Raw genomic sequence first — 26,038 nt, forward strand, 5'->3', positions numbered from 1 at the left:
GAAAAAAGAAAGAAAGAATAAAATGAAAAAGAATAAAAAATCCAAATTTGAAAAAAAAAAAAAAAAAGTGGAAACTAGTAGGAGTGAGATAAGAAAAAGTGAATGAGAAAATTATATTTTTTAATTTATTTATTTTTCGTGAAACAAATGCCGAAAAATTGGGGTAACGTTTTTTAAGAAATTGATTTCCACGAAAGAGACCAACTGTTAAATTAGAAATCTCGTAACACCCCAATCATTCACATCGACAACTTGACAGATGAATTAAGCACGCGACTAAGCTAGTGATACCGTCATCAAGAATGACGGTGAATTCTGAACCACAAGTGCTCTTTTGGATCATGCTAGCCAGTTCATGAGGAGGACCATTGGGAAGTAGATTTAACAAAATATTATTTTGGAAGGCCGTAAAGGATTCGCAAAAAATAATTCGCAAATGAAGGTGAAAAAAATTAAGTTTTAGACTGTATTTGTTCATAGAAGAATTTCTAGGCTATGATCAAATAAGTTAGCATAGAAAATGTAGGGAATGTCTGTAACTTATTTTTTGTTTGGTAAAACATTGGATATCATGCTGGATATAGTTTAAATAAAAAATTAAAGCAATATTACTTGATGACGTTAAAAAAGTAAAAATAAAAAATAAAAACTGGGAGAAGAAATTGTGGGTGGCTATAGCGATCTGCCGTTGTTGCAGTGCTTAACCCGATGGTTCACATTTGTCCCAATGGTTGCCTAAGGGCATATCTTTAGTGAGATCCGATATCTCTTAATTATATGTCTCTAAGATGCATTATAATCTCGTATTTAAGAGATATTAGGCTATGTCAACACTTCCCTCCCCACAAGTCCCTCCCTTACACGTGCTTAACTCGACTTAGCTATTGAAACTATGTTAAACTGTTTAACCCAAAAATTTAAATATGGTAGCAAGAAACTACATATACGTAAGACACATTATAACCATGTATTTAAGTAGAACTATATTGAGATATAGATCTCAATCTTGATCTCGACCTACACAAGCGACCACCGTCATAGTGGTTGCTTTTTAGTGGCAACCACAATTTGTGGTGTCTATATGTTAATGAGACAGCCACCATCGTGGTGGCAGCCTATCAAGGACATAGTGCTAGGTCTTATATGTTGTCCAGGTGACCTATTAAGCCTTTAAGATTGTATACAGATTGGTAGAAACACAATGGTTTTAAAACTCATGCTTAAAAAAAAAAAAAAATTAGAGATGATCGAACCCGAGGACACTTTCTCTTTTTACAATTTGATACCTCAATTATTTTCCTTCGATTAAATTTTTCAAGCTTTTAAAATTGATATGAGTACGTGATCGAATAAGGGGAAGCCTAGGTACCGAATTGCACTATAAGGAAATACTTAGATACTTGTGGTGTCATTACTCTAAAAAAGTATCATATACTTTTTATTTGTATAAAATAAACTCTATAATTATCTCTATGCATGTTTACATTACATACAAGTGAACATGAAACTGCCGATATCTATTGTACACAAATATTATTATCGAGAACATAGTGATCAGCGTCTTGCCGCTAAACCGGATGAACAAGTCCTCCTGTTCTAAGGAATAATTTTGCGGTCAACAGTAGACCGCCACTCCCCATAAAACTGATCGTCTTCTTGGTATAACTCATGACTTGAGTTCGTGCGAGCAAAAGAGAATAAACAAAAGCAATTAATAGCCTTCACTTTGACATTTTTGGCCTGTATGGTTGTAACTTGCAGTTGTTAGAGAAAATGTCATCTAAGGCTAACCAAGACACGGTGAGGAAAATATCTTTGCAGATTGCTCCTTAGTCCTTGTGAAGTTTCTTAAACACGTCTATTTCCCTTTTCTCTTCTTCTTTTCACTAATATATAAAGACGAATATCCGGACATTTTTCAGTCCGACTGATCCCGTGACTATGCGTAAATCGGTAGCTCTGCGTATATCGAGTACCGCTCCGTGCATGGGGCAGCAAGTGTAGCTTCGAGCGTATGCTGAGTAGAAGACACATCAACTCAAACCCGGAATGTGCAAACATCCAAAACCAAGCGATGAATTTTGATCAGCAAGCCGTTTTTAAAACTAGTAGCTTCTTAGAAGATAGAAAAAATAAATAAGATGACGAAAAACAAAGAAATTTTTTAAATTAGATACACTGTATAATAGTAGAAGAATCTTTTAAAAGGGAATAAAAACAATAAAAAATGGGGAGTAGGTAAAATAATCAAAGTCCGCTTTGTTTCCCCCTCCTTCATTATATCTCTATGCTCAAAATAGTTCATCAACGAGTGTGCATGACATTAGGAGTGTGCAAAAGAATCAAGATTTGCTCGGAACCAGACTGGACTAACCAACAATCAACGATTCTCAGTTCCAATTTACTGGAACTGGTGAGTACCGGTTAAGTTCCCAATTCCAAGTGTAGAACTGTCCACTTGCTCACCCGGACCAAAACGGTACACACACAAACATAATTTTTTAAATTTTTATGTAGAGCATCTATGTGTTCTTGATTTTGATGTACTTGAGTTTGAAGATGACCAAAGTGAGTTCAATTCCATCTTTGGGGGTGTTATAGATGAAGCCAAATATTTTTAGGGGCTTTTTTGTCTTTTCTATCATATTTACTTTTAGGTTAAAAGTAATACCTTTATATTAGCGATGGTAAGACGCTAGCCGTCAAGACACTGAAAAAGAAAATAGAGAGGCAAGAAAAAGAGAGAAGAAAAAAGTGAGTTTTTTTTTTTTACGAGAGTTCTCAATCTCTTTGTGCCCTGATAATGAGAGAATATCATCGATGTATTCCAACTTTTTTCGAAGTCTAGTGGATTCGCAGAGTGCCTCTGCATGGAGACGTAGCCCATGTTTGGGTGAACTTCGTTAACAAAATTTCTGGCGTGTTCTTCTGATTCTGTTATTTTATTATTATTATATTATGTCTGGTGAATTGTTTGCGAGTGTTATTTTTCTAGAATCGACGTGTGACTTCGTAACAAGGGGCACTTTTAGCGAGTTCAATTCCATGGGCCAAATTAAAAAGAGTGGAAATTCTAATGGGTGTTTCCTTGACTGGGCAAATGACTTGAGTGTTCGAGGCATCTCTAGTCCAACATTTTTCAAACCTGAAAGGAGATGACAATGGGTCAAGGGATTGTTCACCATAAGTGTTGAGAAGGATTGCTTCATGCTCCAAAGCAATTGCAATGAGGTGAGTAACGATGGCTTTCGAAAGCTAATGACGTCAGTCTATGTTGGAGCTGCACATGTCAACCGTTCAGAACACCCATGAATGAATTTGTTGGGGACATTTTGACCGGTTTCTAGTTCCAGTTTTTCCCAGTGAATTTAGTGGGTAGCTCCCAACCAATCACTCGTACACTACATAATGAGTTGGGCCGATTTGTGGATCCACATGCCTCGCTATAATGCATGTTCTTCGTCAATTTATGCTCGTGTTTTCCGAAATTCCCATTCGAAACCCTATGTATCGTTACTATTTCTGGACTCTATCAATTCGTCCCTAGCGCGTGCCTGAGGAAACTCCTAGGATTTCACATCAATGGAAAAGTTTGGCACCTCGATGTCGGCACAATTCGCAGAGTTAGAAGCCTTCGCACAAAAGGGCGTTTGATGATCGAGGGGGAAAAAGAAAAGATCGACATGCTTCTTTATTTCCAGTAGTAAACGCACAATACACTAAATGGCAATACAGAAAGTCTCCAACGGGTGACAATGCTCGCAGTTTTCCTAAACAATGGTGCATCCAAGCGAAGCCCCCAACTGGACCACGTCCCCTACCGCCTTGAACACTTCCAATACCTTGTTGAACTGGTCCAAGGTTTTGACCAAGTTCCGACCGCCAGGTTTCGGCTGCATGACGAAGTGCTCGTAGGCAGATACATAGTTGAACAAATACTGTAGAATAATCACTATTTTCTTCGCCAGAACTAAGTTTCCTTTGCACGAATTTTATAGGGTGAATATCATGTTTTAAAACTTGAGCAAAAAAAATTGATTCGGCTCTCAACAATCGCTTTTTAAAAAACGCGTGATTATCTTCCAGACCAACTTGCGAAAACCCCCTTGTCGGAGATGAGTTTTATCGAAATGCAAATTCTAGTTGAGTTTTGAATTTCCTCTATCATAAACCATTTCGTTGTAATGGTGCAGTTGGACGTTATATATATGCTCGGAGTAAACTTGTGAACCCTGCCTACCACTCTTGTGGATTAATCTTGGTCGTCGCATGTGGAGGAGGACGTGATTTAGTATCCCTCCTAAATTTAGAAAAATCAAGATCGAATATCTATGTATTATTTTAATTTAAACTATAATGTTTACCTGCCCACGGGGTGCATCGGTGCTTGCCCGGCAGTTCAATATTTCTCTGTACTCTTCACGGCTGAGGATGTAGAAGAAGGTGAGCACTTCTTCAAAATCGAGAGTGCCGTTGTTGTCCTTGTCTAGCTCTTCAAAAAGCCAACCAAGGTTTTCGCTTTGTAACCCAGCAAACGTCAGGAAGGTCATGAACTCGGCGATGCTTATGCTGCCGCTCCTGTCCGCGTCCATGGCCACGAAAATTTTTCGACATCCTGCTTCTTCTCCGTCGTCAAGCCCTGGTAGTAGAACAACGCATTTACGTGGACCCTTCTCATATCCATCTCTCTCTCTCTCTCTTATTTCTGTCCGAGGATGTGTGTAAGTGCCATTGCTATGGAGGTAATTGAAATATCTATAGAGAAGAATCTCAGTTGACCCGTGTATTACACGAACAAGGAAGAAAACAAGAAAACAAAAAGTAAAGTGCAAATGAATTTTTGGATGGGTAAGTACATGCAATGAATGTCTATGGATGCAAAGCGAGTAGTGAGGCAGCAAAAGAAATTCGTGGACTTGAATTAGGACGCGCAAGTCCCTACATTTGCTGACCGAGCAATGTTACATAAGCGAACAAAATTCTTATTAAATCCTCTTTACTACATAACGTGTTTATCTTTTATTAGGCATTCGAAGAAACTAACGATCCAATACATGGATCCCAATGGTTTTTAGTCCCTTTATTTCCATCATCTGGAGGTCAGTCGAGCACATCGAATGCTCTGGGTGAGAAGAATACACGAACAGGAAGGAGAAACAGAGAAGATGAAGAAACAAGCTTGACAAAGATGAAGACTCAAAAGGAAATGATCTTGAGCTTCTGTATTAGGTTCTCTTGCTCTTCTGAAAAAGAGAGAGAGAGCGAGAGAGTAAACTTTTATAAAGTTCTTCTTGTGTTCGTTCTTTGTACATTCCGTATTTATATGCGAGAAACAAAGCTTGTACAACTGTTTTAACAGAAATGAAAACAGAAGGAGGGAAAATAACAGAACATGGAAAATATTCAGTTTTGACTTAAAACTGAATATCTATTATTCAATGAGCACGTGTTGTTGATGTAACTCATGCTTTCTTTGTTCTTCTTTTCTTTATCCTCGCAAGTAGAGTTGAGTTTATCGTTTCCATCCTTGATCGAATCATTAGCACCAGCATTTGTTACTGCACTTCCCAAGCCAGCAGTCTGCCTTGTCTTACTTCCCCGTTTGCACCCGAACTTAACTCCCGTACATCGCATCTATCTTTGACTTTAATTTGAACTTCTTTACTTCATCTTCCTTGTTTCCATTCAAGCTCGGCTCTTGATCTCCAGCACTTGTTTTCGACTTTGGCTTATATGCTTTAACATCCCCCGCAAATTGGGAAGGGGTAAAGTACCAATTCCCAATTTGGTACGAATGTCAAAATGAGCGAACTGTGAGATAGGTTTTGTGAAAATATCAGCAAGCTGGTGAGCGCTTGGAATATAACACACATTGAGAGAGCCGGAAGCAACCTTCTCTCGTACAAAATGAAAGTCAACTTCGATGTGTTTGGTGCGGGCATGTAAAATGGGATTAGCAAGAAGAGCAATAGCATCGATTATCACGAATAAACGAGTTGGTGAAGAAAGTGACAGACCAATATCACGAAGAACAAAGCTGACCCATGTCGCTCGGCGCTTGCGAGAGGCAAGGGCACGATATTCGCTTCGGTAGAAGATCGACTTACGTAGGCTGTTTCTTTGCTGTCCAAGAAATGAGATTAGAGCCGAGAAATGTACGAAGCCGCCAGTGGATCTTCTAGTCTCTCAGTGCAACCAGCCCAACTGCATCCGAAAACCATAGAGTTGTTTGGAACTTCGAGAGTGGAGAAAATACCACAGCTGATAGTTCCTTTAACATAACGCAGAACCCTCTTTAGGTTATTAAAGTCTGCAATAGTTGGTTGCTGCATTTTCTGGCATAACATGTTTGTAGCACAGGCAATATCAGGACGAGTCAATGTTAGATATTGAAGACCACCAACAAGACTTCGATATTCAAGAGGATTAGATAAGGGAATAGAATCAGATTGCAGGATATATGGTCTCTGGGATAGTGGAGTAGAGATTGGTTTACAATCAATCATTTGAGCTCGAGTAAGAAGATCGATTGCATATTTGGTTTGACAGAGAAACAGATCAAGAGAGTTGCGTTTAGCTTCAATGCCAAGGAAGTAGTGAAGATATCCTAGATCTTTCATGTGAAACTGAAGGCTTAGAGAATGAATTAAAGTCGAAAGTAATGAGGGTGAGCTCCCAGTTAAGACAATATCATCCACATACAGTAAGAGAAGTACAGTGTCTTGTCCATTACGAAGAATAAACAGAGAGGGATCAGTGGAGCTGCAGACAAAACCATTTTCAAGTAAGAAGGTACTAAACTTATCAAACCATGCATGAGGAGCTTGTCGAAGACCATAAAGAGATTTCTTGAGAAGGCACACATGATTAGGTGTTTGTGACTGTATGAAACCAGGGGGCTGCTCCATGTAAACTGTTTCAGTCAATGTGCCATGTAGGAATGCGTTCTTGACATCAAGTTGATGAATAGGCCATTGATTCATCATGGCTACGATAGAACTAACCGAATTGTAGCATGTTTGACAACTGGGCTGAAAGTTTCAGTAAAATCTACACCTTCTTCTTGGTGAAACCCTTTAGCTACAAGACGAGCTTTTAACCTATCAAGACTTCCATCAGATGCCAATTTGGTTTTAAACACCCATTTGCAGCCTATCACATTCATGTCAGTTGTTCGAGGAATTAAAATCCAGGTATGATTCTGATGTAAAGCATCCATCTCTTCTTTCATAGCTGTGTACCATCCTTGATTAGCTAAAGCTGACTTAACTGATCTAGGTTCAGCAGGGACTTTGTATTCAGCAAGACAAGCATATTTAGGATTAGTTTTGATAATTCCAGATTTTGACCGAGTCTCGCATATGGTGAGATGTAGGTGTACCGTGTGAAGTAGAAGTAGTAGGAGCATGGTTGCTATTGTTTCCACCGAAGTGAACAGCAGTAGGGATGAGTTATAGTGCTAGATATTTCCGATCTTGTGAACAAAGAATGATCCCGATGAGTAGGAACTTCAGCCTGTGTTGTTGTAAGGGAAGTAAGGTTGTGCTGTTCTTCAGGAGGCAAATAGGATGAAGTAGAATGATTGATGCCATTATTATGCAGTTGTTGTATAGAATCTTGTGTCGATGAAGAGATATCATTTCGGCCTCTTTGGATCCATAAACTTTACCTCTTCTCGTCCATAGTCGATATAGTGTTGTATAGGATGTGTTCTCTTGTCACACGGGTCTTAGTGAAAGGAAAGAGCCTTTCATCAAAGATAACATGCCTACCGATGTATATTCGACCCGGTAGTAGGAACAAGACATCCGTATCCTTTGTGACGTTCGCTATACCCAATGAATATACGGGTAAGAGACCGTGGATCTAGCTTGTGTTGAGCATAGGGTCTGAGACAAGGAAAACAAGCACAGCCGAAGACTCTGAGATGATCATAGCTCGGTTCTTTCTGATAGAGTCTACTATATGGTGATTGCATCTGTAGCTTTGGTGTAGGAAGCATATTGATGATATAAATGGCTGTTAGGAAAGCATCAACCCAATATTTTAAAGGAACTTCAGCATGATAGAGCATAGCTAGACCTAGCTCAACAACATGGCGATGCTTTCTTTCAGAAACACCATTCTGTTCTGGTGTATGAGGACAGGACACTTGTTGTTTAATGCCATGGCTATGTAAATGTGTCTGAAACTTGTGACTAACAAATTCACCTCCACCATCACATTGGAAGGTCTTGATTTTGCAGTCAAGTTGATTTTCGACCTGTTTCTGAAACAGCAATAAAGATGTCATAGAAGTCTGCTTTTGCTCTCATCGGGTAAATCCAGCAACCGAGAAAAATCATCTACAAGAATGACATAATACTTGAAGTTTTGAAATGAAATGACTGGTGAAGGTCCCTAGATATCGCAGTGCACCTTTTCTAAAGGTGTAGATGTTACAGATTCAGACAATGGAAATGGTAGAGCAGTATGTTTTGCAATTTGACAACTTCGACATATATTCTCGTATTCGAGTGTTACAAAATGTGATGTTGATTTTGCAGGTACTGCAGTGTTTTCGATTGTTGTGAGCTAAACGTTGATGCCATAGATCTTCTCCTAGAGCTCTGTGTCTCTGAGTTAGAAATGCTTCGTGGTGTGAGAATCAACTCGGTACAATCCTTTAACCTTCCTTCCAAGCAATGAGTTGTGTTGGTGTAATTGTCCTTAATGTATACACCGTTTATCAAAAACAAAGGAACATGGATAATCATCCGTTAGTTTCGATACGATAGAAGATTCTTCTTTATATCGGAACAATTAACACATCATTCAGAGGTAATGAATCCACTTTAGTATGCAACAATGTATCACCAGTATAAATGATAGGCAAGCATGATCCGTTTCCAATCATCACTGTATCAGTTCCATGATATCTAGAAGGATTATGAAGAATACCGGAGTTGGCTGTAATATGAGCTGTTGCACCCGTGTCTGGATACCACTCATTTCCACTTGAATCTTCGATGTGTAGGGCTACTAAGGCTGTTGGAACTTCCTCTGCTTGGTATGAATTATCGAAACGATACCAGCAGTGAAGTGCATCATGACCTGGTCTTCTGCAGATTTGACACTCCAGTCGAGTGTTTTCTTTTGGTTTCTCCATCTGAGCATTTTTATGGAGAGTGAAGTTTGAGGAAGGATAGGTCTTGGTATCTGTATACCTTTGAGCTGAGCCATTATATGGTCTAAAACCCTGACCAGACCCCAAAGCAGAGGAGGTATTAAGCTGGTTAAACTGTTGACTGCCTTGTTCATAGTTCGAAGTATTGTTTCTGTAATTCATACTTCTTCCAGGATAACCATAGTTTCTATATCTGTTATTGAATGACCTTCCTCTTCCAAAACTTCTTCCTCCTTGACTATATCCTCTTGTACTTCCAAGACTACTATTTTGCTGTACAAAATCTCTGTTAACCTCCTCTTTGTGTATAGCTTCATTCTTCCTTTGGCCATAGTATGCTAAGTTTGGATTGACCTGACTCGAGGAGTAGTTTTGTAGCCTTGTTTCAAATCTCTCCAAATGTGAAATTACTTCATCATATTCAGGTTGTGGCTTTAAACAATAGATTGTTGTTTTAAAGCTTTCATACTCAGACCCTAGACCTTCCAAAATACCGAACAGTTTTGTTAGCTCATCCACTTGGTTTCCCTATTGCATTCAACGATCACATACGACTTAAACTCTCCGAGATATGTTGATAAAGATCTATCACGTTTCGACAGGCTTGTAATTTTCCCCTTAACTCAAACTCCTTTGCCACAGATTTTTGAGTAAACCGATTGAGCAAGGTCTGCCATAGTTCATATGTCTTTGTATTTAGGCCAATTATTAGACTGAGTATGTTTTCGGAGACAGCACCACTAATCCAGGAGGACACTAACTGATCTGTCTTGATCCAATCATTATAATCTGGATTAGGGATCTCAATTGTTTGATTTCCTTCTTCGACCTGCAGTGTTTTAGCAGGTGATAGAACTTCTCCATTAACAAACCCAAACAAGTCTTGACTCCTTAAGAATCTATGAAACTGATCTTGCCATAGAAGGAAATTTTCCTCAGTTAGCTTGATGGTAACGAAATTCGAGATATTGACATGAATAGGGAATGGATATTTCAAGCTTCTTGCTGCCATTCTTTGTTTCCAGATCTTCAAACAGTTCTGTTTATAAACTCAGACTTTTGCTAGTTTAGAAGTATCGTTGTAGTACACCTATTTATGATGTAGATCTGGATGAGAATCAGAATCATTTACTCACAGATCTATGAAGCTTTGAATCCTGACTTCAAGTTGCTGTAGATTCAATCATACTGATGCAGCATCGAGGTGATTTCTCCAGGATATACAGCTCTGATACCATGAGAAGAATACACGAACAGGAAGGAGAAACAGAGAAGATGAAGAAACAAGCTTGACAAAGATGAAGACTCAAAAGGAAATGATCTTGAGCTTCTGTATTAGGTTCTCTTGCTCTTCTGAAAAGAGAGAGAGAGCGAGAGAGTAAACTTTTATAAAGTTCTTCTTGTGTTCGTTCTTTGTACATTCCGTATTTATATGCGAGAAACAAAGCTTGTACAACTGTTTTAACAGAAATGAAAACAGAAGGAGGGAAAATAACAGAACATGGAAAATATTCAGTTTTGACTTAAAACTGAATATCTATTATTCAATGAGCACGTGTTGTTGATGTAACTCATGCTTTCTTTGTTCTTCTTTTCTTTATCCTCGCAAGTAGAGTTGAGTTTATCGTTTCCATCCTTGATCGAATCATTAGCACCAGCATTTGTTACTGCACTTCCCAAGCCAGCAGTCTGCCTTGTCTTACTTCCCTGTTTGCACCAGAACTTAACTCCCGTACATCAGTATCTATCTTTGACTTTAATTTGAACTTCTTTACTTCATCTTCCTTGTTTCCATTCAAGCTCGGCTCTTGATCTCCAGCACTTGTTTTCGACTTTGGCTTATATGCTTTAACACTGGGATCCTCGTGCATCGGTTAAGTCAAGGTTTGCGCACGTGACTCTAATAAAAAATAATTTGTGCGAAATTAGTGAGATTCAAGTTAGTGATCTCAAATTGCTAAACTAATAAACTTATAATTTCCCAATTACCTATACCCACCAATTTCTTACCACGCCTATCGTTGCGTCGCGGATACGTTGGTTTTGATGGTTATTGAAGGATGAAGAAATTTCTCGCTTCCAGACGAGAAACTGATATCGTTCATTTTGACGGCTTTGACGGGTATGCTTGCAACTTGCAATAAGTCGCTTGACAACTTGGGGGCTTTGCTAATCATTTTTGAACACGTATAGCACGCATAAAATATCTAGTGAACTCAGTTTTATTTTCGCAACATTTTAATTGTCTTCGACTTCAGAAAGTGAGGAAAAAAAGGGGTCAAGTTAAGACTGAGTCAGACGAGGACGAGCACGAGATTGAGTCATGCGTGTAATTCCACCTCGTGCTCGTGCTCGTGCTCGTCTGCCTCAGTCTTTATAGAAGCAAAATCAACAGATTGCATCGGTCATGACGAAACAGTGCGCAAGCTAAGCTTATGTGTTTTCTCTCAAAAGTTATTCACAATCAATGTGCTGAATCCCTTTCGTCATCTTTTCTTTCCATTTGATAAATCTCTGTCACCGAACGGTTCAGAAGGTTTAAAATAATAAAGACGGTTTCTTTGGTTTTTTTCATCATCTTTTATTTTTGTTAATCTTGTCAGTTTTTTTTTTTTTTTTTTTTGTTGGTTATTAGAATATATATTTCCTTACTTGCATTTGATATTGTTACTTTTACAAAATATTCTAATATTAGTTCTTGCCATTGCAATCAATGGTCTGCATAGATCATCTTCCTCAATATCTTACATTCTATTTAATTAAAATTTCAATTTCTATACAAAATTTGTTGCTGTGATTATATAAATTCACTACTAAGCACTAACTTTCTCTTATTCTTCATCGTAAATCAATAAAAAAAATTACATATGCAATATTGAAAGCCAATTCTTTAGCATCTTATAGTCAAAATAGCGACATATACATGAAGAGCTTAAAAGTGGGTAAACTAGTTGATTTTCATATGTTGAATTAAATATGGAAGTAGTTTGATAAATGGCTTGGGTTGAGTAAGGGTAGGGTATGGGTCTGGTACAGATATTGGTTACTAAGTTTGTATTGCATATAAACGGGTCAATTTGGGTCAATCCATTTGTGACCCAACCCACCCACCCATTTGATGGCCCTAATTTACGTGCATGTAATCCAAAATTCCAATCACAACCTTTGTATCGCTACTATGTCCAAACTTTATTAATTAGTCTCTAGAGCATGCGTGAGGAAACTTGGATTGAAATTTGAAAGAAAGCAAGGAAAGGAAGGAAGAATATGGGAATATATTATGTATTTTCTCTTATGTATTCATTCAATGTACAATGTTCTACAATTATAGCACTAGACATGTACAAGGAAATAAAGTATATTACAAAATCAATTCCAATATTAGATTGATATTAATTGATCTAGCATATCAATCTAAATCCCAAAGAATATTGTAAACTTGTGTATATCTTTCAACACTCCCCCTCAAGCTGGTGGCTTGTAGATGTCTAAGACACCCGACTTTGCTTAGTAGATATGCACGTTGTCTTTGACATAGAGGTTTGGTAAAGATATCTACAAGGTATTCTGTAGTCCCAATTTCTCTTGTTTTGATTATCTCTTCTTGAATCTTCTCTCAAGTGAAATGGCAGTCCATTTCTATGTGCTTTGTTCTTTCGTGCACTATAGGATTGGATGCAAATTTGAGAGCTGTGTCATTGTCACAAATCAACTTGGTCAGTCCCTTTGTTTGTACCCCAAGGTCCCAAAGTAAGCCTCACAGCCACACTATCTCACAAGTGGTCTTTGCCATAGCTCAGTATTCTGCCTCTACTAAAGATAAAGAGATGCTTGGCTATTTCTTCGTCTTCCATGAGAGTAAGATTTTCCCAGCATGATACAAAATCCTATAATTGATCTCCTGCTCATCGAGCAAGTCATATAATCAACATAACAATAAGCCGTCATCTCCATGTTGCACTTTTTGGAAAGAAGAATTCCGAGTCCTAGGCATTTCTTCAAGTACTTAACAGCCTTCAAGGCAGCATTCATATGGGATTACTTTGGTTTATGCATAAACTAGCTGAGTGTTTGCACAGCATAACATATATATGGTTTTGTCATGGTCAAATATATATGTTTTCCAACAAGCTTTTGATAACCTGACGGGTCTCTAAGGATAGGATCATCTTGAAAATTTCCTTCATCATAGTCCACCATAATTAACTTGATATTTTGCTCGATTGGAACAACAGCTAGCCTGCATCCTAATAGATTTGCTTCTGATATGATTTCTAGCATGAACTTTCGTTGGCTGAGAGATATCCCTTGATAGGATCAGGTAATTTCTATTCCCAAGAAATATTTGGGTGATCCCAGGTCCTTTATGTGGAATGTAGAGTGTAAGTATTCCTTGAAGCTCCTTATGGCAATTGCATCGTTTCTCATAATAAGTATTTCATCAACATATATCATTAGATAGATGGATGACGTACCTCTTGTCCATGTGAAAAGAGTATAGTCATATTTGGACTGTTTGAAACCTGCTGCCTTGAGAGAATTCACAAATTTGGCATACCACTGCCTGGATGCTTATTTGAGACCATAAAGAGATTTGTGGAGATGACACGCTCTATCCTCCCCTTGTCTTCGTAAATCCTGAGGAAGTTCCATATAAATTTCTTCATCCAAATTGCCATGGAGAAATGCATTGTGAACGTCCATTTGTTGTAATGACCAATCTTGGAAAGCCACAACCAATAGGAAAGAGTGGACCATGACGTCTTTGGTCACTAGAGAGAAGGTCTCATGATAGTTAAATCCTTCTCACTGTGTAAACCCTTTAGCCACCAAGCGAACCTTATATCGTTCAATCGATCCATCGACTTGATAGTTTATCTTGTAAACCCATTTGCATCCAATTGCCTTACGATCGGAAAGCAAAGTCACAAGATCCCACGTATGATTTTCATTTAGGGCTTGCAATTCTACTGCCATGTCTTTTTGCCAGTGTGGATCCATGGATGCTTCATCATAGCTAGATGGTTACCGCTCTTCAGAGATGCGACTAATACAACACCTATGTTGCGAAGATGATTAAAGGAAACATAGGATGAGATAGGATAATGAATACCTGGAGAGTTATGTGCAGCACATACATAGTCTTTAATCCACGTTGATGGACATGTGGTGTGCCCTAAACATCAAGGAGGATCCTAATTTGGTGGTAAAGATTCTTCCATAAGTGGTTCCAGCATGGGATTTGGAACTTCTTCAATAGTCACATTCTCAAATCTTGGTGATGGAGAAATGTTTAGAAACCGTCTTATTGATTGTGGAAGTATAGTTGAGATTTTCGGGATTTCTAATCAGGACATATTTAGGATCTTTGAATGCATCTTCTTCAGTGAAAGAAAGTCGAGAAGTATTATGAGTGTCTTCTTTTGGGGACTGATCTTTAGCAAATGGAAACACATCTTCATGGAATATTACGTCTCTACTTATGAGGAATTCTCCTATAAAAGATTCAAATATACGATACCCCTTTTGAAGATTTGGGTATCCCATAATATACACCACTGAACACGGGGATCCATTTTGTCCCGAGGACCCACTGTAGTGACATAACATAAACACCAAAATATTCTTAGATGATCCAGTTCTAGCTTCTTCGAAAGAGAACTTCAAAAGGGCTTTGTCCATTTAGCATTTTTGTTGGCATTTGATTAAAAGTAAGCTGCCGTAACCACACAATCTCCCCAAAAATTATTTAGGATGGAAGCCTGAAACTTTAAGGCAAATTGCACCTCCAAAAGATGGCAATGCTTCATTTTCACTACCCCATTTTGTCGTGGAGTGTATGTGGAGTGTATGCACATGAACTTTCATGCAAAATGCCATAGGATGAGAAAAGAGAAGCGAATTCATGGTTGAAAAACTCCTTTCCATTATTTGTCTGTATCCATTGGATAGATCTTCCAAATTGGGTCCTAGATAAAGAAAAACAATTCTTTCAAGTTGGAGAAAACTTGACCCTTAGATTGCATATCGAAGACCCATGTTGCCCGAGAGTGGTCGTCCACGATACTGCGGAAATATCGAGACCCATCATGATGAGGTGTATGACAGGGTCTCCAGACATCAACATGAATTAGTGCAAAAATACTATTGGAATGACTCTTGCTAACTAGAAAAGGTGCACGTGATTGTTTTTCAAGTAGGTAGATATGACATTAAGAGTAAGGAAATAAAGCACTATGGCCCATTCTGGAATGCAAAAGGAAATTTTTATCATTGGTAGTCACATTACACAATGATTGTTTATTGGAAGAAATTTGAGATAATTGGAAGAAATTTGAGATAAATCTAAAGTTCTTGGAATGTTTGTCCAGAAAAATAGTCCTTAGAGAGATTATCCAAGCCCATCAGTTTTCTAGTCAAAATGGCCTAAAAGAAGTAGATATCAGCATAAAAAAAAAAAAAAAAAATCGACAAGAGTTTTTCCTTGTAGGCTCTGGACACATAAATGAGATTATATTGGAAATTCAGAAGATAAAGGACATTTCTTAGGGTTATTTGAGGACTGAGATTAATGATTCTTGTAGTGATCACAGGAGTAACGTTTCCACTTGACAGTTGCATAAAAACAGGAATATTTAAATCATCATGAATAATAGAAAAGAATCCCTTATCACAAACAATAGTCACTAGCCCTTGAATCGATTATCCAAGCATTTCTGGAAATGAAATTTATCAGGCAATGAGAAATAACTAATAAGCTACTTCCTTAATTAGAAATGTCCGATTTTAGCAATGCCTGCATAAGCTACTGATATTGCCCATGTGTGATAGGCTGATCATTATTTGATCCAGTGGTTTGGTAGGCTGCTATGGAAGATTCCTTCCCCCATTTTTCTTTTTCGCCGGGCTTACCATGCAATTTCCAACAGTTGTCAATGGTGCGATGGGGTCGTCTACAGTATTCACGAAATAATTTTTCTCCTTTTACATTTTTCCCATAAGCCTTTGATCCACCTAGAAAATTCGGATTGTTGGATACCTTAAAGCCAGCTCCTTGTCCACCAACCGATCCTGAGGAAGGATCGGGCCCCTTTCAACTGTCTGATGGCAGCGCACAATTTAGACCATCCATTCCAAGTCCCTTAAAGCCATGCGATTCTGCCCCCAACCCTAGCTCCTCTCATCGTAGATCTCTTTCTAGGGTTTTCGAGCCCCTTTCTCTTCTCTTGCCACAAGCAGCCTATCACGCCCTGAATCTCGAGGGTGCGCACAACCCTCGGTGGTCGATAGAATTTCACGATGTTCCACGGACTCGCCACTGACCCTTTTTCATTTTATTGCACATGCGGAAACGAATTAACTAATCTCCTAACAACAATATACATGGGATAGAAAAGCAGGACAACCAACTTCAAATCAAATACACTTTTATAAACACTTCAAGCTCCTGGCTCTTCATACTAGGAACCTGAAAATGGTTATTCAATAACTAATGAGATATAAATCTCAGCAAGTTCCACCCCTAAGCCCTGGTTAGTACACCAACTCAACTCAGGGTATCTATCTAGAACTATCCCACCACAAGCAACAACCAACAGTTGATTCGCATACAACCTTACCTGGTATGCCATACCCTACACGTTATAATTTAGCACAATACACGCAATGCACATGACCATTAGATGATACATTTCACCAATCACATACAAGTCGTATTACAAGCAATCTCACTTGGCCATTGCTACACTCTACACATTATCGATTCATGTGTGTGTGCCATAAACGATGTTATTCACTCATGCATATGATTAATGCATATAACAATTTCACACATCAATGCATCAATTCAAATCGAGCTATCGATCAATCGACTCAGTCGATTACATGTCAATCCGACCATTCCCCAGTCGTCTCACTTATTCAGTCTTAAATCTTACTCACGGCTCCACGAGCATAGTCTACCAAATTCCTTGGCTACAAATTACGATCCAAAGGACACTACCTAACTTTAGGTGGCAAATTATGGCCCAATGGGCACAACTTTAATAAGTGGCAGATTACGGCCTTATCAAGCGCGACTCTTATCGGGTGGCAATTTACGGCCCAACGGACGCGACCTTTGGCAGGTGGCAATTTATGGCCCCACGGGCGCGACCTTTGTCATGTGGCAATTTACAACCCAATGGGCGTGACTTCTATCAGGTGGCAATTTACGGCCCAACAGGTGCGACCGACTCAAAATTCGATGGCAAATCTCGGCCCAACTAGCACAGCCATACTTTGGCGGCTTTCAAGGATCAACTCACAACCTCTCACGGTCATATTCTAAATGAAAACCGACACTAATCAATTTTGGGATAAATCCCCACATACTCATCCACTCACTCAATCCAATCAATCAATTGATTCAAACTAGTCCTATAAACCAAATACGGTGCCAAAAGTCGACACCGGGCATTTTCAAGTTAAATACCAAAACTTCTCCAATTTCACTTAGTTCCACACTCATCACTCAATTCATGTGGATGTTTATGCAATAACACATCCAATCACTTCATAGGATTAAACACACATGAAATTAGACACTTTTCATTCTCGAGTGAATAGTGTTTTGTGAACAATAACTCGTGAGTAGTACCTCGTAAACATTAAATCGTGAATAGTGTCGCATGAACAGTAAAATTCCATAATTTAATAAACTATCAATTAAATTCAGAAATCATTAAAAGCTTTAATTAAAGCAACCATCAATTAATTAGAGCCAAGCATACTTAATTAACCACATAAACCACATTAAGCAAGTAAAGCAAGATTAAGCTAGACTAATGTAATCCATCCATCTAACCACCTATCTTAGGGCTAATAAAACTTAATTAAATCACTTAAACTAGAATTAAATCTAACTAAATCAACCTTAAGCAAGTTTAGGCACTAATCGAAGGATTAGGAGCTAAACTCACCCGTTAAGCGGGCCGGAGACACCGATGCGGCGGCAACGACGGAGACAACGCTCCAAGACCTCAACAATGACGATCCAAGGTGGTCCCAAGCTCAACACAACAACCACAGCTCGGACTCCCACGGAAAACACTGAAAAATAGCCTTGCCGGAGGAGAAAATGAGTTGAACGGCTTGACCGGAGCTCCAATGAGGGGTTTGGCTGGCAACCGGTGGTTCCTGGGATTCTTGTGGATCTTGTGGGTGGTTGGGATGGGTGGAGGAAGGATCGGAATAGGAGAAAAATGGCCAAAAACGTGAAACAGTGCAGGCTACAAACGGACCGATGGACCGACGACCGATTCCTTCACAGTGGTTCCTAGGCCGGCCGACATCTCTGTTCGGGACGAAATTAGGCTCGTTAGAATGGTCTGTCTCTTCCGGTCACGGTGATAGGTAGCTCGTTGGCTGATTCATTTGGGAAGACCACTTTTGACTCGATTCTTCACTGAAGGGTCAGCTGGAGCAGAAACTGGAGGAGGGGGAAAACGAGGAAGAGAGGAGCTCGTCCGGTTTGGAGGCCGAATGGGGGAGAGAGAGAGTGAAGTGAGGGCTGAAAGTACTCCTCATTAAGGCCATTAAATGGTTGCTTCAAGTTCCCATGTATGGTGACATCATCTTCTCTCTCTTCTCCAACCTTTTTCTCCCTACAACTAAGGGTATTTTGGTCATTACATTGCACAATCACCATTCTGTCCTTGGGCTGAAAATGAAGGCCGGGCCTAAGAAATGGGCTTAGAAATGAACAAGAACGGGCTTGGGAATTGGTTGGGCTTGATTGGGCTCAAATGGGCTTAAGGTTTATTAAAGGGCTTAGAAGAAGGAATAGTTGGTTTGGCCCAATGGGCTCATTTGCTTGACTTAGGCCCATTATGGTGGCTGTCCCACCTTGGGCCTAAGGTCCACACTGGCTTGGCTCGGCCCACTTCCTCACGGGCTTGCTTCCTCAGTCCGAAAATCCCTTTTTCAATTGCTCGGCTTCACTGGCTTTGTCAACTGTTGAAGCGGCTTCATCTAATGTCTGTCCCGGACATTCCCAATAATTCGAAGCTCAATCTTTAGTCCTCAAGCCATGTCAATTTCACCTAATGTCATTTTAGTCACAACTCAGACTGACAGGCGGCTCCAAGGATTCATGCATAATCGACTCGTGCCAAACCACATTTAAGAATTCCTATCTCTTCTTCTAAAGCTTATGTTTATATTTTGGAAAGCCCCGAACCTGTCTGTCATAAAAATTTCTTTGAACATGCTGCCTCTCAAAATGAATTTGATTTACAAAATGCTGATCATGTGTCTCTTACCCAAGTGTAGCTCCACAAATGATATCTCACATTATGAAGCTAGAATTTTCTGGGCCATCTTGAAAGGAAAGAATTTTTCACTGGCTCATATGATTATTCTATATACAGCTCGTGTGGCAAAGAAGAAAATTGGAAAACTGTGTTATGGTGCCCTGATCGCAAAGAATTTTTCACTGGCTGATATGATTATTCTATATATAGCTCGTGTTGCAAAGAAGAAAATTGGAAAACTGTGATATGGTGCCCTGATCGGTCTCATCTTAATGGCAAAGGGTATATTCATTGATGATGATCTCAAGGTAGACAAGTTGACCAATGTGGAAATTTAAAAGGAAACGCTGAAGAAGATAATGATCAAGCTCACTCTTCAAGGTTAGGAAAATCAATGTAATGAAATCGTCCATGTGGGACACGGAGATGATGAAGCTGCTCCATCTAGGCCCCAATTCCTCGTACCAGACAATGGAGATCAACAGCCCAAGGGGAGCCTAATTCTAGAAGCCACATGGATGAGATCTCCAATGCTAATCTCTATTAGGCGGTTAAGGAACTTCAGAAGACGATCCAAAATCTTTGATCCTATCTCATGCGTATAGAGCAAATCGTCCTCGGCCTTCAATGTTATAATAATATTCGCTCTACTCCACGACCATCAGCTCAAACTCCTCCCTCAACCCAAAAAAGATCCCACCGTTGTTAAATCGTTTTTGTATTTTTGTTTTAGCTACTAATTCTTGTTTCTATCCGCGATCCTACTAGTTATCAATGAACGTCCTTTCTTTATGAATGGTACTGGAATTCCCTGCGCTCATTATGTTATATTTTTTATTATGACAAAAAGAGCGAGAGTGTGGAATGTAATGTGAAATATGACTCTTGATACATGCTAAAATTATGTTGATAAGTAAAACCTACTAACAAGTGGTTATCATTTACTTTTTAATGCAAATCTCTATAATTAATTCATTATTCACATCTAGGGAATAGTTTGGTCATCAAAAAAAGAGAGATTATTGGAAAACATCCCTACAAGATTTTAATGATCACCAAACTATCCTGCATTTCTAATAGTTATAATGATGAATGCAGATTGTAAAACATGTTACCATTATCAATGATCCTATCAATCAGCATAGATGAGATACCTGTCTCTTAGGTGAACAAGCATTAAAATAACTTGGAAGGACCAATTGAGAGAGTAATCTTGAAAGTATTTAGTATCGATGAAGTTAAGGACATCATTGATCTAGATATCACGTGTCATTCGATTGGTATCTTCACTAAAGATGGTTAGCTCAATCATTTATAATCTACACTGGTGATAGTGTGCAATAGATTGAAGTAGTGATGCATTAGGTTTAATGATAGTCAAATATTTTCATTATTGGCAACAACTTATACCTAAACATTGACATAGGTAATAAAATATTTTTCGTTTAGTCAATTTTTTAAAGTTATACAATCATTTTTAGGAGCAGTATACATTGCTCTGTTTATCTTTTCCATGCATAAGTTGTTGGAACCAAACGTACCAGCCACCATTAGATGCACTGAGTGTTTGGGCTTGTGTTATGCCAACGTCACGTGATTGACGTATAAATCACCCCGTCAGAAGGTCGGCTTAGGCATGTTCTTCAGGTTAGGCTGGACTTTCATGGGTCTTCGGAGACGCTGATCCTGGGCTTCAGCAATCTCTTTCAGGCTTACCAAACGTCAGGTCTGATGTCTCCCTGAAACTCCGTGAGTAGATACACTACTCACTTCCATCCTCTCTCTCAATTCTAGTACCCAAAACTCGATTTTAGTGGCCATGTAAATAATTTTCAACTTATAATATGCTTACCATTGAAGATTTATGTTTCATTTTCCTTTATTTAGCTCTACAAGGTGCTGTCCTTCGACGGGATGAATGTTCCAATTCTGATAAGGAAGTAGTTTATGTTCGTCTTCATCCTGATCCGTCCTCATGCTGGTAATAATTGCCGTAGCACACCGTGGTCCGTACCCTAGACGGCTTAATACATATTTTACGGATAGACGAAGCTGACGAACCAGGCGCGGGCCTCCTCTATCGATTTCGATCATGTCTGCAAATCCTGCTTCCACAGATGGAATACCGATCTCCTCTACACCTTCGTCAAATCTTATGATCCCAAACTCTTGTACTTTGTTTCGCTTTTTCTTTTTTCTTTTTTCTTTTTCTCTATGCTGAAGCTAGTTTACGAAGATGCAATGTACTCTGCGACGTGTTGATTTGTGGATGCACATGACTCGCTTCAACTCTTGTTCTTAATCTATTTATGCGCCTGTTTTCTGAAATTCAGATCCAAACCTTGGTACCATTACTATGTCCGAATTTCCAAGACAGAATTTGCTCTATTTATTGGTCTCTTAGAGCATGCCCGAGGGAACTTGAATCGAAATTTGACAAGAACAAAAGAAAAGCTTCTTCATTTCCATTAATAAACACGCAGGACGCTGATACCAATACAGAAACCCTACAACTGGTGACGATGCTCGAAGATTTCCTAAAGGATGTTGCATACACTTTCGTTCACCCACACTCCAAGCTTGTAAGAGCTCTCTAACTTCCTGTACAGTTCGGAGAATTCGCTCCAGTTCCATCTCTGCCCCTGCAATCCAATTATGTATTCTCTCATGCCATCTTGGAAATCCACTATCAGAAAATTTGCTTTGTTGGTTAGTCTCTAGAGCATCTTGAGGCATCAAAGTTTAACAAGAACAAAGGAAAAGCTTCTTCATTTCCAATACTTAACACACAACACACAACACACTGGTAGCAGTACAGAAACTTTACAACTGGTGGCGATGCTCATAGGTTTCCTAGAGGATGCAGCATGCGTTTTCGTTCACCCAGATTCGAAGTTTGTACGCCCCCTGTAACTTCTTGTACAGTTGGGCGACTTCGTTTTTATTCCACTTCTGCACAACCACATCAATGGAGTTAAAAGACAATTGAAACAGATCTGTCACCGTGATTTTGTCTACTTGAGGTGGTAATTTTGAGAGAGAGAGAGAGAGAGATCTTACTTGTTTATTAGGTACCCGTGTCCGAAGGCCAAATCTCACCTGCAAGACATATTGTTCATATGTAAATACATACTTGAACTCGAGCAAATTTCTTGACCTAAATCTCAACTCTAGAGTGATTATTCTCTTATGCTAATAAGGAAATTTCTTTTTTTTTTTTTTTTTTTTTCAGGTATGCCGGAACTTAAATTTCTTTTGCACAATTTTCTTGGGCAAATATCATGTTTGAATTTCAAAAAATTGATTCAATTTTCTAAAATCGCTTTACAAACTACATGATTTTCTTCTAGACCATCTTGCGCAAACCAAGTTTTTACATATCGTCTATGTGATAGGGGTTAAAATCTTTATGAAGGAGAAAATAGTGCTCTCGATCCCATCATTAAATCAGACTCGATGAAAGGTACGTGGACACTCCTCAGGTAATTTTTGTCGGAAAAGCAAATTCTATTAGAGTTTTGAATTTCATAAACCATTTTGGAGTACTAGTGTAGTCAAACCTTATACCTGCTTGGAATAATCTTATGGGTCGTGCCTGCCACGCTATGGATTTAGTTTTACTCGTTGCACGCGGAGGAGGCGGCGATTTAAATATATCTCCTAAATTTTGAAGAATCAAGATCATATGTTCGTGTTTTTATTTTAATTTAAACTATAATGTTTACCTTGCGACGGGGTGTATCGGTACTTGGCCTGCTGTCCACTAGGTGTTTGTACTCGTCGCGGCTGAGGATGTAGAAGAAGGTGACCAGCTCGTTAAAATCAAGAGTACCGTTTTCGTCCTTGTCTAGCTTGGCAAAGAGCCAATCATGGTTGTCGCTTTGAAACCCGAAAAGGCCCATGAAGGTCACGAACTCGTCGATGCTTATGTTGCCGCTCTTGTCCGTGTCCATGGCCTCAAAAACCTCTCGGCTGCCTGCTTCTGGTCCTGCGACAGGCCCTTGTAGTGAACCGACGCAGCATCACGGACCTTTTCCATATCTATATCTGCCGACACGGCCTCGCCGATCGTTTGTATAATCATCTCTGTCGACGTGACCACATTGACCATTTTTGCCGCGGCCTCGCCGACCTTTTCTATATTATTCTTCGCCGACGCGACCACACTGACCACTTTTGCCGCGGCCTCACCAACCTTTTCTACGTTTTTCTCTGCCGATGCGACCACGCTGACTATTTTTGCCGATGCAGCCTCGCCGACTTTTTCTATATCCGTATTGACCACATTGACCATTTTTGCCAACACAGCCTCACCGGCTTTTTCTATATCCATCTTTGCCGGCGCGACCTCATCGACTGTTTTGACCGTCGTGTGACCTCGGGGTCCTTCCCTATATCTATCTCTTCCGACCCGGCCACGCAAACCTTTTCTGTGTCCATCTCTCTCTCTCTCTCTCTCTCTGGGGGATGTGTGCAAGCGCCATTGCTACGGAGGTTATTGAAGTACTTATAAAGAATCTCAGTTGAGCGTTCCCTGTGTTACCCTCACACAAGAACGGAAAATAAAAATAAAAATAAAAGCGAAGCGTGAATGATTTTTAGATTGTTACTGGTGAACAATCATCGTCAATGTCAATTCGTGCACTTCAATTAGGACGTGCAAGTAACATTTGCTGAGGGCAATGTTACATGGGTGAAGAAATCTTATTATAACCTTTTTTTACCATGTGACGTGTTAAATTTTTTAATTAAATATTTAAAGTAACCACTCATACAATGCATGGATCCCTTTGGTTTCAATTCGATTGAGACTTACTGGTATTTCTATTGCCACCATCTGGTAGTCCATTAAATACCTCACTAATCCCATGAATCATCAAATCCAAACTTTCGTTTTGTATAAATGACCCTAAGCAAGAATAGTTTGCATGTAATTAATGAGATTTGATTGGATGAACACCAATTTCTAAACTAGAAATCACCTAACCCCCAACCAAGATATTTCCTGTCAGTTGTGTTCTCTGAGCTCTTATAGTATCCACTCTACCTTGAACGTGTGGTTTAAAGCCTAGAGAAGAGTAAGAGGGAATCCGGAATGCACATAAGGACCTCAAATTATCGGTGACTGGTCTGGAGCACGAGAGGGGAGTTTGGTCGACCGAAGCACTTGTCTGAAAGGAAAGGCAAGTCTAAGAAGGTATATGATTATAAACCGAAGGTTTTATACCTTTTAAGGAAAAGATAGTTGTGATCTAGCATCCATTCGTTTTGCGGAAAATATTATATTTCGAAAATATTTTCCTATAAGTCATTTTCTAGGAAAATGACTTTATTTTCCTAAAGTGTTCGACCGCAACCTATACTTTTAATGGAAAATATTTTTCACCGTTCGTTAGCTAATTTAATTATTTGGGAAAATTTATCAAAAATTGAATTTTAATAATTTTAATTGACCAAAAAATTAGTTTTATTTTTAATATTTAAAAAAAATGATTTTTAATTATTTGTATTTTTAAAAAATTGAAATTTTTATTATTTTTATTATTATTTCTTTCTTTTTCTTTTTTTCTTCCTTCCTCCTTCCTCCTTCTTCCTCCTCCTTCCTCCACCGCTGCACGCTTGACGATGGCCGGTTGCCCGACGGCCAACCAAGATTCGGTCGCTAGATCCAATGAGCTTGAGGCTCGACCAATCTTGCTCGAGCTTGTGGCTCACCGGGCCGAGCGAACCTCTGGCGAGCTCGAGGCAAGGCTCGAGCCCCCGCCCGGCTCGTCGGATCCGGCAAGGCCCAAGCTCCGCCCCAGGCTAGCGAGCTTCGCCTCGCCCGATCTAGCGACACCCAAGCTCGACTTCGCCAGATCGGGCTAGGCAAAGCCTCACTGGCTTGGGGCGAGGCTCGAGCGGCTCGCGACTATAGCTGGTCACCGGCTTGCAGCCGCGGCTAGTTGCTAGCTCGCGGCTGCAACCAATTGCTGCCGTCGTGGTTAGCGACCAGCCAAAGCTAAGGAAGAAAGATGAAAATGAAAGAAAAGAAAAACAAAAAGAAAAGGAAAAAAAGAAAAAGAAAGCATAAAAATAAAACAAAAATGTGTTGATGAAAAGAAGAAGTTATGAAAATGTTTTCCACTTTTCAAAAGTTGAAAACATTTTCCTCATCTTTGAAGGTTGTTTTTTCCAATGATGGAAAACATTTTCCTTGAGTAGTTTATTTTCCGTGAAATGAATACCGGAAAATCCGGGAAATGTTTTCCTGAAAGTCATTTTCCGTGAAACGAACGGAGCCTTAATATTACATGATCTTGAAATTAGGTTGAAGAATTGAGAGTGCTCACACTAGGAGTCTTTAGATGACTTATTGCCCTAATTTCAGAGTGTCTGCATTTAGATCATGGAACGGGTAGGGATCCAACTAAGGGATTATTGAACTTTTGAATTTGACTGATTATAGTCTATCAACTCGAGGAGAGAGAGAGAGTCTTTGACTTTTTAAGATGTGAGATTATTTTCTTAAGGGAAAACCTAATCTCGAATTTATCGGAAGAAATCAATATGTTGTTACTTTCTTCATATGTAAAAGTCG

General features: G+C 39.3%; 2 protein-coding genes across 3 annotated transcripts; both read right to left on the reverse strand.

Moving 5' to 3' along the window:
* Positions 1–3,665: 3,665 nt before the first annotated feature.
* LOC104417165 (troponin C, skeletal muscle) lies at positions 3,666–4,790 on the reverse strand. The gene is made up of 2 exons (XM_018861846.2): positions 4,365–4,790; positions 3,666–3,893 (listed from the first exon to the last, which is right to left on the reverse strand). Exons 1-2 carry the CDS (start codon positions 4,590–4,592, stop codon positions 3,771–3,773), a joined length of 351 nt encoding a protein of 116 aa, XP_018717391.2. The 5' UTR covers positions 4,593–4,790; the 3' UTR covers positions 3,666–3,770.
* Positions 4,791–21,890: 17,100 nt separating this feature from the next.
* Positions 21,891–23,926, reverse strand: LOC104414418. Of its 2 annotated transcripts, XM_039316686.1 has the most exons (4): positions 23,184–23,926; positions 22,519–22,557; positions 22,286–22,410; positions 21,891–22,100 (listed from the first exon to the last, which is right to left on the reverse strand). In XM_039316686.1, exons 1-3 carry the CDS (start codon positions 23,409–23,411, stop codon positions 22,312–22,314), a joined length of 366 nt encoding a protein of 121 aa, XP_039172620.1. In that variant the 5' UTR covers positions 23,412–23,926; the 3' UTR covers positions 21,891–22,100; positions 22,286–22,311. The 2 variants fall into 2 exon arrangements, with proteins under 2 accessions (XP_039172620.1, XP_010023832.2); XM_010025530.3 differs by having other exon boundaries at positions 21,891–22,410.
* Between the last annotated feature and the right edge of the window lie 2,112 nt (positions 23,927–26,038).

The sequence above is a fragment of the Eucalyptus grandis genome, chromosome 7, assembly GCF_016545825.1.
Source record: "Eucalyptus grandis isolate ANBG69807.140 chromosome 7, ASM1654582v1, whole genome shotgun sequence".
NCBI classification, from domain to species: Eukaryota; Viridiplantae; Streptophyta; class Magnoliopsida; order Myrtales; family Myrtaceae; genus Eucalyptus; species Eucalyptus grandis.